The sequence below is a fragment of the Chionomys nivalis genome, chromosome 21, assembly GCF_950005125.1.
Source record: "Chionomys nivalis chromosome 21, mChiNiv1.1, whole genome shotgun sequence".
NCBI classification, from domain to species: Eukaryota; Metazoa; Chordata; class Mammalia; order Rodentia; family Cricetidae; genus Chionomys; species Chionomys nivalis.
This window is the reverse complement of record NC_080106.1, coordinates 7,215,454-7,231,876: the sequence shown is the minus strand read 5'-3', so window position 1 is coordinate 7,231,876 and position 16,423 is coordinate 7,215,454. Positions and strand designations below refer to the sequence as shown.

Sequence of the window (16,423 nt, the reverse complement as noted above, 5' to 3'; positions counted from 1 at the left end):
CCTAGGTCTATCCCCTTCTCAAAGGCAAAACTACAAGCTGGTGAGCTCACTTAGCAGGGCCAGTATTCCTCCAGTGAGGGGAAAGGATCACTGTGTCTCAACACTCCCTACCTCACTTGGGGCCCAGCGCACCTGCACCTCCTTGTTGGCCTCCCTGGAATGGCCTGTCATCTCTGGAATGTAACTCAGCCTGCTGGTCCAGGAGCTCCGGGGAGCGGGGACTATAGCTCCTCCCACAGCCCCAAGGCCAAGGTGTCTCCAGGGTCTCTGGTAGACACAGGGTTTATACAGTTGAGGGAGAGAAGGAGGATGTGGGAGAGGTGCAGAGATCTGAATGGAGGTGGTGGGAGAAGTTTGCTTACACAGTATGAGATAAGGGTAGAGGTGGGAGGGGAAAGAGAAGCCTGCCTTGAAAGTCAGGGGGCTAAGTCTTTAGTGGTAGTGAAGACTCCGTGCTGTGTGGTCCTGCAGAAACCTGGCCTCACTCAGGAGTGCACAATGAAGGTGATGGTTGGTGCTTCCCCAGGCTGAGAGAAAGCATCCCAGAAGCTAGGGGATGACCACTGACCTTCAATGTATCAGCAAAGGAGACACCTGCTGTCCACCCAGGCTGGGAGAAAGAGGCTCCAGTGTAGCCCAGGGACATCCCACCCACAGCACCCTGACAGGCACACAGAGCTGCCCCTACCACACACTTCACTTATCTACTTCCTAGGCTCGTTTTCGCTGTGGGAACTGGAAACTGAGGCAGGAGGCCCTTACACAGCTCAAAGTGCTCAGATGCCGCTCAAGGGAAGCTGCCTGAGGGTCCAGGTTCCACCAAGGCTCTCCCAGGCAGCACCACACCTTTGTTCAACAACTTTCTTAGGTCCCTCTTCCCACAATGCTGTGAGTCTCTCCCCCCCACACTCCTGACCCTTAGCGATTAGGGCCTGCCTGGCTGTCCTCCCCCCATGCACTGGGAAGGTCTGCACCCACTGATAAGGTCTGTGTGATAGTTAGTTTTAACTGTCAACTGGACAGAAGCTAGAATCAATCGATCACATGAGAAGAAAGTTAGGAGTTGTCTAGGTCTGGTTATCCTGTGGGTTTGTCTGTGGGCATTGTCTTGATTATTAATTGGTGTGAGAAAGACCCAGTCCACTGCGGAGAGCACTATTCTCTAGACAGAGGGTCCTGAACTCTGTAAGAGTAGAGAAATCAGGCTGAGCACAAGCGTGTGACCATACGCACATTCATTTTCTCTGCTCTTGACTGTGGCCAGCTGTCTGAAGCTCCTATGGCTACAGCTTCCCTGAAGTGACGAACTATAACCTGGAACCATGCACGAAGCATGAATCCTTTCTTCCCTAAACTGCCTTTTTGTCCAGATACTTGGTCACAGCAACAGAAATGAAATTAGGACAGCTTGGAACGTAGTCGCCATGGGACCATGTCACCAGGCAAGCCTGGACAGGTGTGACCTCTGCGACCTGGAGGAACATCCACCTTGCCACCTCTCCCCTGGCCTCTGCTGACATTCCCTTCACACCTACAGGATGGCAACTCCCAGCCTTCCTTGACCCCACTAAGTCAACACAGACAGGAAAACACAGAGGCGTGGCGTCAGGCACAGGCAGGAATGCCCAGTGGGGCTGTAGATATGCGAGGCCCAGCCACTGTCCCCAGGTCCAAGCTCCAGGCAATATGTCCAGTCACCTTCACATAGTGGAGCAGAAACAGGGCCAGCTCTGTAGGGCCAGCCAAGGGTCATGCTGGATTCGGGGAGGCAGGAAAGAAGGCAAGAGGTTGCACTCAGACCCCACAAAGCATGCTGTCCCAGATAAGGACAAGGGCTGAGGACTGAGGGTTAACTCAGCTAGTTAGCACACAGCCTCTGGAGAGACGGGGCCATGGACTGCTTGGGTTCCCTAGAGGATCCACAAGACATGGGTCATCTGAGTGTCTGGATGCCAAGCCAGCAGAGGAGGATGGGAAGCGATGGTGAGGATGGGGGTGGTAGTGGTAGAACAGAACATTCCATAAGGCATCTAGGCAGGTGGTGGGCAGGACAAGGTCCAGCCACACAGGAAGGCAGGGAGAGCCACGTGGCTAAGGAGTGAAAACATTCTTGTGGACAAGTGACCGTCTACACAGAGCAGACAGTAGTCCCACTGCTGAGCTGGATTCCATCTGGATTAGAAGGGCCCGCTCCTAAAATGACACCATGAAGACTGGAATAAGCATGCCACATAGGCACAAAAACACTAATACACAGTTGATAGAGGGCTGAAATGTCAAATAACATAACAAACTCCAAGGACCAAAAACAGAGGAAGCCAGGTGTGACGCACACACCGTCCCTCCACCATACACAAGAGTTTGAGGTTAACCTGAGCTACTTAGTGTAGCTCCTGTTACACTGTCTCACAAACAAATAGAGCTAAGCATACAGCTCAGCTGGTCATCTGCTTACAGCTTCCAAAGCATGCATGTAATCCTGTAACCCTGGGATTGATCCCAGTAATGTACAAACCAAGCACAGTGGCACACCCATGTAATCCCAGCCCTCAAGAGCATGGTCGGGAGTTCCAGAACATCCTAGGCTACACAGAAGGCTTGAGGCCAGCCTGAGTTGTATGAGACCTCATCTGAAATATTAAAAGTAAGGCTGCGGAGATGAGCTAGCTCAGTAAAGTGGTTGTGCTGAGTTCAATCTCAAGAACCCACACTTTTAAAAAGCTGGGTGTCCTGGTGTGGCAGCACACGCCTTTTGTCCCAGTACTTGAGGGGCAGAAGCAGACGGAGCTCTGTGAATTTGAGGCTACCCGAATCTATACAGCAAGTTCCAGCTGAGCCAGGGGTATAGAGTGAGGGCCTATCTAAAATAGTTGAAACCTGGGTACAGTCGTGCACACGGTGCCAGGGAGACAGTGACGGGCAGCTTCTCGGAGCCTGCTGGTCAGCAGCCCTAGTCAGTCCTAGTCTAAACCGGAAAGTTACAGGCTGCTGAGAAATCCTTCAAAAATAAGATGGCCGGCTCCTGAGGACAAACACTTGGGTTGACCTCTGGTCTCCTTGTAAACACACACACACACACACACACACGTACACACACACGCACGCACACACACACACACACACACACAAACACCAGAACAAAAATGGAAGAAAGAGAAACCAAAACAGATTCCTGGTTTTTTATTGTTGCTGTTTTGCTTTAATGGCTGAAAGACATAAACATTTCACGATGAAGTCAGACAGCGTCGCATACCAGGCGCAAGTGAGAACTCAGCAGGCATCACAGAAAACAAACTGAAGCCACAGGAGTCCCCTCTTCACTATGGTGCACATGGGCTGTGGGGCACCAATTCCTCAGACATGTGGGCAGGACCTAGAGGCTAGAGGTTGCCTGAGTTTACATTCATACCTTCTTCTCCAGCAAGGAAGGGCGGACATGTGCACCTCAGAAAGACAAAGTCCTCTCCCCACAGATACTCATGACATAAACAGAACAGTGCTATTGCATCTGTGGAGAGTGGGATAGGATTTGGCCATCCTGGGCTACATGGTGAGACTTTGTCTAAAAACCACAAAAAGGAGCAGTAGCTGGAATGAATCTCACACACCTGAGCAAGATGACAGCGATGCTCATGAGCTGCAGGGCAGCACAGGGTCCCTTCACTTGTTTTGGAATGGTTGTTTGGAAATCTCCAGCTGTTGAGCATCACTACAGAGCTGTGGGTTCTATCGGATGCTGGTAACACTTCAGGTGGAGAACACTCGGGGTACTCAGTGTTCAGGTGCACCAGAAACTGGGAGTAGCAGTGGGACCCCAAACCCCTAAGACAGCCTGGGCCAGAGCAGGCCTTACAGATGGCATCTGTCAATTGAATGCCAAAGGCAGTGAGTGACCAGATGTCTATGGAAGAGGACAGGTGAGAAGCTACTGGGGGAGGAGGAGCAGAGTACAGTAGCCTTAGATGAGAGCGAGATGTGTGGAAAGACATCCTTGGGGACCCACCCAGGACGGCAGAGCCAGGGAAACTGCCGACAGGACACACTGGAGCCGCTAGGGCTGGAGGACAGGGCTGTTGGAGCAGAACGTTGGCTCTCGATAAGGACCATATATCCTGAACCATGCTATACACTTTACCATATTCTCCTGAGAAATCAGGCTGCCTGGGCTGGGGAGATGGCTCAGTGGGTAAAAGTGCTTGTCACCCACGCCTGACAACCTGAGTTCATATCCCTGGAATCCACGTAAACTGCGGTGTGTGTCTGTAATCCCAGCACTCTATGGTGAGGAGAGAGACAGAGACAGGAGGATCCTCCAGAAGCTCATAAACCAGCCAGCCTGCAGTACACAAACAGTGGTAAACAAGGCAGACCTTGCTTCAAACAAGGTAGAAGGTGCAGACCAACATCTGAGGTTGTCCTCTGACCTCCACACACTTGTCACAGTACAAACACAACCTTAAACAAGAATATGTATACACAAGCACATTCATACACACACACACACACACACACAGAGCAAGGACTTGCCCACTCCTACCCTGTGACACCTGCTGCCACGGCTTGGGTAAGTTGGTGAGACTGGGAAGCCAAAGGCCCCAGGCTCTCATAGTAGGCAACACTGCTCCAGGGATTACTTGGAGGAAAGGACACTGGCATGTACCATGGGCCTCAGTCGCCACAGGCAAGGGAGAACTACTGGATCCGCATGGAGCTAGAGGAAATTGTGCAGAAATGCACCCAAGAGTCTGGCCACTCGAGGTAGCTAGACCACGTCAGAGTTGAGGAAAACAGTCCCGGCCCCACTCACAGACAGAGGAGATAGGGCCAGGCACTGAGCCACCGCCCACAAGGCTGTTGTAAGCCGGCATGTGACCATCTCACTGTAGGTGAAAGGGGGAGCAGGAGGCTGACCAGGACTGGGAGTACTCAGCTGCCCACAGAGCGATTTCACCTGTTCACAGAGTGATTCCGGGCAACTGGGATAACCAGTCAGCCTGTTCCTTCCCAAACAGGACAAGAAAAGCCCTCCCAGGGACAGAGATCACAACACAAAGTTTATCACAGGGCATAAAGGAGTCACGTGGGTCACTACTGTCACTGTCCCTCAAACATGCTAGTGAGGAAAACAGCTGTCAAACTAGTGGACGGTCTTACTTCCCTTTAAAAGATTTTACTTATTTTTTTAAAAAATGTGTATGTATTGGGGGCAGGGGAGAAGGCACGGGTGAGTACAGGAGCCTCCAGAGTCTTAAAGAGGATGTCTGATTCTCTGCAGCTAGAGTTCTAGATTCCTGTGTGCAGTCCAGTGTGCATGCTGGAGCCGAACTTCCCTCTGCAAGCACAGTACACACTCTCAGCTGCTGAGCCATCTCTCCAGCCCCTCACTTCCCTCTCGAAACTCCCTGTCATGTTATCAGGAGGATGCTGTTAAACAGCCTTTTAACCATAAACAGAAATCAAGTAAATGAGAGAGAACAGGCTCCAAAGCTACAGAGAAACCTTGTCTTGAAAAAAATCAAAAATTAATTAAAAAAAAAAAGAGGTGACTATCAAACCCTATGCTTGCAGGCTCCCAGGCTCCCCTCAGACCATTTGTCCAGAACCCACACCTCATCCTCAGATCCCCAACAAGCACAGGTCTTCAGTGCAGACCCCGGGACTTCCTTCCTTAGCAGTTTAATTCTCCTACTTAAGAGTCTTTGGGCCGGGCGGTGGTGGCGCACGCCTTTAATCCCAGCACTTGGGAGGCAGAGGCAGGCGGATCTCTGTGAGTTCGAGACCAGCCTGGTCTACAAGAGCTAGTTCCAGGACAGGCTCCAAAAACTACAGAGAAACCCTGTCTCGAAAAACCAAAAAAAAAAAAAAAAAAAAAAAAAAAAAAAAAAGAGTCTTTGGATGATGGCCAAGGTTTGGAGGATGGAGGTGGCTGCTCGATACCAGAGGAAAACCAAGCAGCAGGGAGGAGGCCTAACTTACACCCTCTTAAAGGCCTTCACCAGGCTGAGCAGGAACACTCCGTGGAAGGTTCAAGGCCTGGATGGGAGGTGTGATGCTTAGAATGAGATTGGTACCCACAGGCTCATGTATTTAAAGATTTGGTTCCAAGTTGGTGGACTGTTTAGGAAGGATGAGGAGGTGTGGCCTTGCTGGAAGAAGTGTGTCACTAACAGTGAGCTTTGACGTCTCAAAAGTCCACACCGGGCCCAGTCTCATGACCTCTCTGCCTCCTACTTGATGGATCAGTTCTAAGCTCTGTTACTGCTCCAGTACCAAGCCTGACTGACACCATGCTTCCCACCATGACCATCTAACCTCCTGAATCTGTAAGCAAGCCCCCAGTTAAATGTTTTCTAAGTTCCCTTGGTCATAGTGTCTCTTCCTAGCAACAGAACAGTAACTAAGATGGGGGCCACCCCAGGTTCACGTTCCTCAGAGCCCAGCAGCTGCTCCCTGGGCCCATTTTAGGCTCCCATTCAATAGCAAAGGAAACCACAGGAGGCTGAGGTGGCCACCATCCCTCAGCAGCCTGAACTCAGAGAAGAAATGGCCTCAGCTATATATACTTACAGAGAAAAATAGCGTCCACATTGCAGCCTGGTAAACAGCCGTGGCTCACCCTGCCAGCCTCTTAGAGAAAACCAAAAATACCCCCCTATAATTATGCTATTAAAACATACCAGAAAAATGGGCCCACCCTACTCAGCAAGGGTTCCTGGGATGGCTACAGGGAGTCAGAAGGCTGCACATATTGGCTAAGATATCTGATATCACCCAGGAGGCTGGCCTGGCTGGACAGCTGCCCTTGTCCTCTACAAGACGATGCTTGCTTCCCCATGGCCAGTTCCCCAAGGGATCAGTGTGAGTGGCCACCCGGACATATGTGACCTCCATGCATAAATGTGACAGGACTCAGAGTCCAGCCCGGAGAAACACATGGAAGGGCAGAGGTGCCCTTGACACGGGAAACCTAGAAGCAACTGAAGGGAAGGACATAAGGGGGAACCCCAAAATAACCATGGATGTTCCACCTATGAAGGACAAGATGAGGTGACAAGACAGTAGCAGGAGGCCACATGCAGCAGATGCCACTCACGCTGAGATACGGAAGAGCTAGGGCAGGACCAAGCTCTCCTGGGAATAGGGATGGGTTTGGAAATTAAAAGAGCCAGACCATGGAGGAGGCACACACCTTTAATCCCAGCACTTGAGAGGCAGAGGCAGGTGGATCAAGACCAGCCTGGTCTACAGAGTGAGTTCCAGGACAGACAGGTAGGGCTACACAGAGAAACTGAGTCTCGAAAAACCAATAATAAACAAACAAACAAACGAATAAATAAATAAATAAAAGAGTTATAGTGGAATTTATTCTCAGTTGATCTGAGCTTTCAACCTCCCTACACCCAATCATAATACAAAAATATTAGATGAAAAATTCTGCATTTCATAAGTTTTAAAAATATTTTATGCATTTCATAAGTTTTTTTTAAAGATTTATTTATTAATTATGTATACAGCGTTTTCCCTACATATATGCTGCAAACCAGAAGAGGGCACCAGATCTCATTACAGATGGTTGTGAGACACCATGTGGTTGCTGGGAATTGAACTCAGGACCTCTGGAAGAGCAGTCAGTGCTCTTAACCTCTGAGCCATCTTTCCAGCCCGCATTTCATAAGTTTTAAAAATATTTTATCAGCCGGGCGGTGGTGGCGCACGCGTTTAATCCCAGCACTTGGGAGGCAGAGGCAGGCAGATCTCTGGGAGTTCAGCCTGGTCTACAAGAGCTAGTTCCGGGACGGGCACCAAAGCTACAGAGAAACCCTATCTCGAAAAACCAAAAAAAAAAAAAAAAAAAAAAAAAAAGTATTTTATCCATTTGTGTGTGCACATGGGGAGCACACATGTACTACAGTATGTGAGTAACTCAGAGGACAACTTCTGAGAGTCTTTATCCACTGAGTCGTCTTGTCAACACTTAAATAATTTTTTTTTTGAGACACTGTTTCACTATGAAGTACTGGCTGGCCTGGAACTCTGCTATGTAGAACCAGGCTGGCTTTGAACTCACAGAGATCTGTCTGTCTCTGCCTCCCTGATGCTGGGATTGAAGGCTCGTGCCACCATGCCTGTCTTAAACAACTGTTCATGCCATATATGGTAGTAATTATTTAATTTTATCATTAGCTATGGAGGTTAACCTCTGTGCCTAATATGTAAGTTAAACCTTATCACAGGTGCATGTACAGAGTGACTGACGACATAAAGAGTTTGGTTGGTACAATGGTAGACTCCAAATATCTATCAGAGGTATTTGCTTAAGGAAACAGCTTCTTTACTATACTACAAGAGATCCACCAGGGTTTTTTGTTTGCTTTCCCTGGTGCTGGGGACGGAACCCAGGGTCTCACACATCCAGGCCCTCACTCTATAACTGGACTATTCCACTAGCCCTTCCTTTTGCTTTTTACTTCGAAACAGGGTCTGGTAAGTGATCCACAGAGGCCTTGAACGGGTGACCCTCCTGTCTCAGCCTCCAGGGTAGTTGGGATTATAGACTTTGGTCACCAAGACAGGCTCCACCAAGAGTCTAGGAGAATACAGATAAGGGAACAGCTATAATTGAAAACCTGGCTGGGGGGCATCCTCAGGCTCCACCCAGCCCACCCTCCCTCCCTGGTTCTTGACCTTTGGAGGCCTCTCTGCAAAGAGGGGACAGGCACAGGGAGGGTTCTCCAGGCCCTACCCAGTCCCAGTAGCACTGACTATAGCACCTTACCAGGCCCTAGCCGGTCTCCTTCTAAGGAGACATAGGGCCTTGGAATGCTAGTGACCTCATCCTGTAGCCTGGCTATCTATTGTCTCCCTCCAGACTAGCTAACCCCCATCCTATACCCTCTTCCTCTTGCAACTCATGGCTTCCTCCTGGGTTTCCTCTGCCCACCCAAGCTAGCTTGGCCTTCAGAGCCCAGCACCAGGCTGCTAGGTCATCAGCCCTGGCCATGCATACTGTTCTGTCCGGATAGAATAGGGAGCAAACCACTTTGGAGTGTCCCACCTAGAGGGATTGTTGGGGAGACCAGTTTGGGAGTCCTTTGGGATGGCATTATTTGGGGGAGCCCTGTTTGGGATGCCATTCCTGGGAAATACCATCTTGGACAGCATCACAGAGCCCCTCTGAAGGGAGCTAAGCCTGCTTGTTACTGCTGCATTTGAGCCCTCTCTCCAACTATGTACAGCCGCAGGGGCTCAGAGTGTCCTCGGGCCTGGTCAGGAAGAAGTGATCACTCTTATCTCCACCGCATCCATGAGTTCCCCCCCCCCCATGCCCTGGCACCACTGGTCTGGAACCAGAGCTTGCCTCTTGGCTGCTACCCAGTGCTTTTTCCCACGAGACCTAGATGACAGAATGCATGAATGAACTCGGAGGGTTCAGGATAGTGTGCAGCTTGGTGTCCCATGCAGGGTGCAGGACTGCAGACCCTCTCGGGGACAGGACCTATGCATGGAAAGTGGGGACACCAGTGCTTACTTTCCCTAAGAAGTAGCATCTGTGCTGAAGGGAACCCGGTAGTGGAAGGCCCCATTCTACTCAGTTCCCGGGAGACCTGACCCAGCTACTAACCGATGCCTGGCCCAGCTCAGCGCACACGGGAAAGCACTCGGGGGCTCCTAGCCACCAAGACAGAGGAGGAAGCGCCAGTCGAAGGACTGGCCTTTTTCCAAAGACAGTTGACCCATCCACCTCCCCAGCCTGGGTGTGAGAGTCAGAACCCAGGGACCAGAGAGCAGAGTTTGGAAGTGATCTGAAAGCTTTTATAGCTCCATTTACAAGGGAGGAGATGAAGCCTAGAAAGAGGTTAAAGGGCAGGCAAGTTCAGAGCGAGATGAAGGGCCGGGCTGCAATCTGCTGCCTTCCACAGCTTTTCCACCCACGGCACATGCTCCAGGAGACTTCTTTCGTCCTCCCGGGGACCTTAAACAGGCACCTGCCAGCTAGAAGGCAAAGGACGCTTCATTTCAGGGTTGTCCCTTCCCATCCATGTGATCCTGGGCCTGTGAGGCGATTCCTTTCACCCGTCCTAATCCTAAGCAGCTGCTTTCTGACACGGAGTCCCAGAGCCAACAGTGCGACAGAAGGCAGGTGTGAACGCTGAGCTTTAGTAACCAGAGCAAATGTATATTAAGAAGTAAACATCTAATTAGACATGTCTAAAATAGGTAACAGAACTGAAAGGAGATCTCAGACCCAGTGGAGTCAAAGGCCCTGCCCTCTCCAACTCAGAGCAGTCAGAACGAGCGAGCGGGCAGAGACACCGCCCAGGAAGCAGCCTGGGGCCAGGATCTGAAGCTAGCTCTTCTGCCCACCCCAGCAAGGTCACTTCCTCTGCAGGACCCTCCCCCCCTCCCCCACTGCCAGTGACCACCTGCAAAAAGAAAACAGTATGACGTATCTTCCCTCAGTTCTCAGCCTGTCCCCAGCTCCTCCCCTAAACATGCTGGGACCTAGTGGGTTCCTGGCCTGCTTACTCATTCCCTCCCAGACCCAGCGTGGAGGTAGCACCCACATCTCCGCCAGGCCTAGGCACCTAGGCTCAGCAGGGAGTCCCCCACAGTGCTGCAGGGGGAAGTGGGACCTCACCCATGCTGTGGCTACCAAAACTACTGCACCAGTGGCAGGGAAGGCTCGGTTCTCTGCCATCTTACTGCCCTCTCTGGCCCTGAGCTTCAGCAGTAGATCTGACCACTGAGTGAGGGCTGTCCAGTTCCTGAGTGTGTCTGTGTGTACATGTGGTATGTCTGTGTGTGTGTGTGTGATGGGCAAGCCAGATACATTCCCACAGGGGACAGTAGATGGTGACAATGAAGACACTCTGAGAAGACATAGCTCCACCGTAAACAGTGATACTTCTCAGAGACAATCAGTCAAACGCAGGTGCCACTCTGTCATGGATGTGACAATGCCCCCCCCATGCTATGGCGGGTGCCATGTGTTGGACCCTGAGAGCAGAGACCATGCTGCTTGACCACAAGTCTTCTCATTGTCACCCTCAATGAGCTGTCTTACTCCTTGGTTCTTGCTTGGTATTTAAGTGTCTGGTTCCCCTGTGAGTCCAAGAGCCAGACCTGGTCCTATCTCTCCCAAGCACCAAACATCTCTCCTGGATGTCTCTGGAAGCTTCCATCCCTGGGTCCTGATCCTAGGTCTCTAGGTCACCAGGCAAGTCTGCCCGAGCCGGTCACTATTCCCTTGAGGCTGGGGCATCAGCTTGCCTGGCTTTTCAGGTTGCCATCCTAGTAGGCGAGTTGACAAGGGGGTTGAACAAGCCAGGGTGACTCACACCTTCACTCAGGCCTGAGCCAGCACCCAGCTTACAGGATGACTGACCTGAGAAGCCTTATTTCCAAAACACAGGACTCAAAACTGGTCAGAGGGTAGAGGATGAGGGAGCTCGCACAAGAGATGGAGTCCCACCTCCTGCAAGAGACGCTCAGAGATGGCTACACCCCATGGCCATGAACAGAATGCCAGCATCTCCTATGGCATCGTGCAGTGCTCTTGGCTGACTCTGTGTCCCCTGCTCACCTCCCCCAGCATAAAGAAAACTGTTGATGGCCAAGCCCACACCCAGGGCTCAGAGTCAGGGGAGGTGTGGCCTATGCTTGGGTATGTGCTCATGAATGAACTTTATTGGGGGGACAGTTTGGGCCTAAGGAAAAATGGGAGAATTAGTCATCAATATGCTTTTGAAAGCTCCCCAGGTGACTAACACACCGCCTGGGTGGGAACCCCCTGAGCTGGCAAAGCCTCCTTCACATCCTAACCAGACTCAGACTGGAAGCTTCTCTTGCCACCCACACACTGCAGCAGAAAAGCTAGGGGACCTCGGAGCCTTGAGTGATCTTCAGGGGTCACTAGCTGCAGGCTGGACCAGAGTTCACAGTCAATTTCTTTCTGCCCATGAGCTAAGAATGGTTTGTGCATTTTTTTAATGACTGGAAAAAAAATATCAGAGTATTTCGTGATGTGAAAACATTCACCATCTGGTCTGTCAGAGAAAACCCTGCCAACTTTGTTTAAGAAGGCCCCTGTCTGTGGAAGAGGACCTCTTTGAAGAAGACAAACCTTTCTTCCCACACAACAAGACCACCTATTCCCTGCCCTGCGTTTCTTGTCCCCAAGCACTGACAGTTAAGAAGCCTCAGGTGTCCTGAGACAGCTCCTGTTGCGGCTATCCCTGTAGGAAGGGTACCTGTCTTTAACACTACCGTCACCCACTCAGCTTATTTTTACAGTTGAAGTGTCTACAGGCCAGTGAGGAAAACAAGCCATCAATGTGGGTCCTGGACCTTGGCTCTCCCAAGTCCAGGCTGAGCTGAGGACAGTGTCCCCTGGCCCCTCCTTTCCAAGCTCAATGGTTTTCATTGATTCCTGCCTTGAAAAATTTCCCTCAGTCTCACCACAGTTTGGTGCTACAAATCAAAACTCAGCCTGTCTGGAAGGCCCAGTAGGGTTTGCCCAGGATGCCTGACACCCCAGGAGCCTATTCCTAAGAAATCTACCTAAAACAGGGTGAGCAAGCAGTGTCCCTGGAGGAACTGGAGGGACCAAACACAATCCCCCACCTCTGACAGATGAATTTCACATAGGCAGACAAACTTACACAACGCAAACCGCTCCATCTCTCTGCGGGCTAACTTAATCTGAGCGTGGAGAAGGTCCCATGTGGAGGGGAGCTGGCTGCTCCAGAAGGTATAAGGGGGGTAAAGAGTTGGGCACGGTGCCCTGGGTGAGGCTGGAGAGCGCAGAGGAACCCAGCACTTATGACACGGAAGGAGAGGAGCTTCTGGCCAGCAACGGACACATACCACGGTTGGGATCTCCAGTTCTGACACCAGGCCAGAGACTTCTGGGGCGCCCTGTGCCCCAGTCCCACTGGAAGGTAACCAAGTAAGGTATGAAGAAGACAGGTTTTTCCAAGGCATGGGGTAGACAGCCTCGGAACTGGGACTGAGAACACCAGGGACTGCGCCTAGGGCTGGAACATTATTACTTCTAGTAGGAAAAGTCTGACTTGAAAAGCTCCAGGCAGAACACTGCCTTCTCCCAGATTGGTCAGGAAGTCGTGAAGCAAGTTTGACTTTTTTTTCCTTTCTTCTTTAAAAAAAAAAGAAAGAAAGAAAGAAGAAAGAGAATAGAAACTCGCTCTTCCCTCCCGTCTCAGACGCTAACAACCCCTCGCTCGGGCCTCTCCTCCGAACACGCGCGGAAACGCCCAACGCTATCTGGGGCGCTCGGGGACCCGCGCCTCGCCACTGCCTGCCGCGATTCCACCCGGTGCCCGGCCCGAGCCCGCCGAGGTCGCCTGCGCGCTCACGCCTCAGGAATGCGGGCGCCCTGGGCGGCGAGTCCCGGGGAATAGCCTCGCATAGCTATGCTCGCCCGCGCGCACCCTCGCGGGGCCGGACGACACAGCACAGGGGGACCCGGACGCAGCCTTCCGGCCCGCGCCCTCCAACTCACCCGCCAGGAGCGTGCAGGGCAGCAACAGCCAGTAGAGCCCGGCGCCCAGCACGTGCGGCTCCATGCCCCGAGGCCCGGGGACCGCCCGGGGTCGCGCCGCCGTGGCTAAAGGGAGGTACGGGGACCGGAGGAACCACGCGCCATGGCACTCAGGGCGGGTCTCCACACGTGTGGCGCGCCGCTTGCTAGGATCTCCCGTGGGCCTCGTCCTCTGACCGGGACTCGGGCCGGCCGCGCCCTCTAGTCCCGACAGCCGGAGCCCGCGCGCGCTGAGGTGTCAGCCCGCCCGGGGCGGAACTCAGGGCGGCTCTCTCACAGGCCGAGCTGGGCCGGACGGCGACTCGGCGGCTCTTTCTCTTTATAAGCTCGGCCCCCGCCCTCCCCGGAGTGCCCGCCTCCGCGCTTCCCTCGACGGCCTGGCGCGCCCAGGCACCCCTCGCTGCCCAGCGCAGTTGGCGCGCTCGCCGGTCCTGCGGGCCTGGCTGGTGCCGGTGAGCCGGAGACCCCGGTCCGCACGCTGCAGAAGACCCCCCGCCTGCAGCCCGGTGCGGTCACTCGCACAGTGCCGGTGGGGCGCGTCTCCCCGGGGGGCCGGAGCCTGGGACCCTGGGTCGGGGCGATACAAAAAGACTCCCAAGGGCCTGACTCCCTGGACCCTCGGTAGCACCCACCGCAACTGCGCCCCTCGTGGCTGGAGTAACTTTCCCCTTTGCTCCCCAAGTCGCGAGAGCGCAGCGCCCCCTGGGGGTTGTCGTTGTTCTCCACAGTGGCCACGTTGGCCAGGACTTGGTGGTTGGGGTGGAGAGACACTGTACTGCTGTGGCACCGGACAGCTGCATCCCGCTGTGGTCTGGATTGGGGCTTTAGGGCTGCTTCCAGTCGTAGCTGTCCCCACTGTGTGGTTTGTCCTTAATCAGTGTGCTATAGACGGTAGCAAATGATGACGAGCACCTGCTGTTCCATTGATACCCAGACTGGTTCTGAGTCCTGCACGTGCTGGGTACCTCACCCAAGCCATCTTGGTTTGGCTCGGTCTTCCGTATTTAGGTGGACGGGAAGGAAGAAAGGGAAAAGGGCCCATGACTGTACAGCTGCACCAAGTCCAGCATGCCCAGACTCAGCTGCACTGGGAAATGAGTGGAGTTAGGGACAGAGGCTTAAGGACCAGGAGAGGTGGTATGACCGCTATTGAGCCTCAGGTCACCAGCAGGCTAAAGTCAACCAATCACAACTTCAGAATCTTCAGTTCTGCAAAACCACAAGAAATGCAGGCTTTCCCTGCACAGCTAATATTTAAACATCTCCTAACGCTGGCTCCAAGACTCACCTCTAGCCTGGCTCTGAAGGGGTGCTGCCGAGACATGGGGGAGGTTTTGAAATCCATTCAGAGCAGCTTCTAGAGCAGTGGTTCTCAACCTATGGGTCGCGACCCCTCTAGGAGTCGAAGGACTTTTCACGGGGATTGCATATCGTGCATATTTGATGTTTACATTACGATTCATGTCGGAAGCAAAATTACAGTTATAAAGTAGCAACAAAATAATTTTGTGGTTGGAGGTCATTACAACAGGAGTATTGTGTATTAAATTGTATTGTATTAAAGGGATGCAGCATTAGGAAGGTTGGGAACCGCTGCAGAACTGAAATGTTTGTGTCCCACCAACTGTCAAAGTAGCAAAAGGTGAAACCATAAAGGCCAAAGCACAAGAACTGTCAAAGAAACTAGAATGTCTCCTATGGTGTTCTCTGTAGCAGTTAAAGAGTATCTGAAGACCCCTGCCTTGTAAGATACATTGTTACCATTGGAAAAATTACACCACCCTTCCATGCCTCCCTCGCGTGCAACAGAGCAAGCATGTGCTCTCAGCCCGCAAGTAAGCCTCCTACCCTTTGGTGTCATGGTCAGTCACAAACCTGTGTTATGTTATCTAGGCCAAATAAAGTGGACCAGATCCTTCGGATCAGAACTTGCCTACTTGCTACTTGCCACGCAGGGAGAGCCTGCCCGGCCTGCAGCCCTCTTCCTCTTTCTTTAGACATGGCTTCAAACTTGCTAGGTAGCCAAGGATGACCTCTCATCTTTCTGCAGCTTCCAGGAGGGGTGTAGGATTGCTGGTGTGCACCGCCACACCGAGTTTCATGCAGAGCTAGGCATCTGTCCCCTAGGTGGGGAGGAGGAACAGGGTCAGAGAAGACGATGGATTCAGCTCTGCCACTAGGGTTCCCTCTCCCCCTCCCCAGAGTTGATCCAGTCAACCCTACTGGTGTACTCTGGAATGTTAATTCTAAGCAGAAACACCCCCAAGTGTCTATTAGTGGGTGAATGGGAGGGGGGCAAACATGAGCCATCATGCAGTTGAGTGTTACCTGGTTATAGCAGGGAACCAAGTTATGGCACCACTGCAAACCAAACATCTGGAAAACACTGAGCCAAGAGATGGGTGTCTGCCACAAAAGACAAACTGTGTGTGGTTACAGAATTTTGTTTGTTTGTTTGTTTGGGGTTTTGATTATTTGGTTGGCTTTTGACTCTTCAAAAACCGATTTTCAAGCAGAACTTGGAATTTGAGTCTTGAGAACAAAACCATCCATGGTAGACAAAAGGGCCATCAGCCAAGGACTTCTTGACAAAACGTATCTATCTAGTGCCATCTGGCCATGTTTGATTTTATTTTTTGAGACAGGGTCTCACTATGTAGCTTTGACTGACCTAGAACTTGTCATGTAGACCAGGCTGGCCTCTGGTTCATAGAGATCTTTCTACTTCTGCCTCTGAGGCATTCTGGGATCATGCCTGACTTTATGAAAGTATCTAGATGAGGTCAGTTCATACACAGAGAATAGAAGACTGCCCGAGTAGAGTGTGGGGAGGAAAGAGATGGTTAATGAGAAACTTAAAAG

General features: G+C 52.0%; 1 protein-coding gene across 3 annotated transcripts in view; it reads right to left on the bottom strand.

The window, feature by feature from the left end:
- Positions 1-13,845, bottom strand: part of Piezo1 (piezo type mechanosensitive ion channel component 1) — a 66,771-nt gene extending 52,926 nt beyond the window's left edge. For all 3 annotated transcript variants that reach the window (XM_057753800.1, XM_057753802.1, XM_057753801.1), the window contains exon 1: positions 13,523-13,845. In XM_057753800.1, the coding sequence (XP_057609783.1) occupies positions 13,523-13,586 (64 nt within the window). In that variant the 5' untranslated portion in view covers positions 13,587-13,845. The remainder of the gene's footprint in view (positions 1-13,522) is intronic.
- Between the last annotated feature and the right edge of the window lie 2,578 nt (positions 13,846-16,423).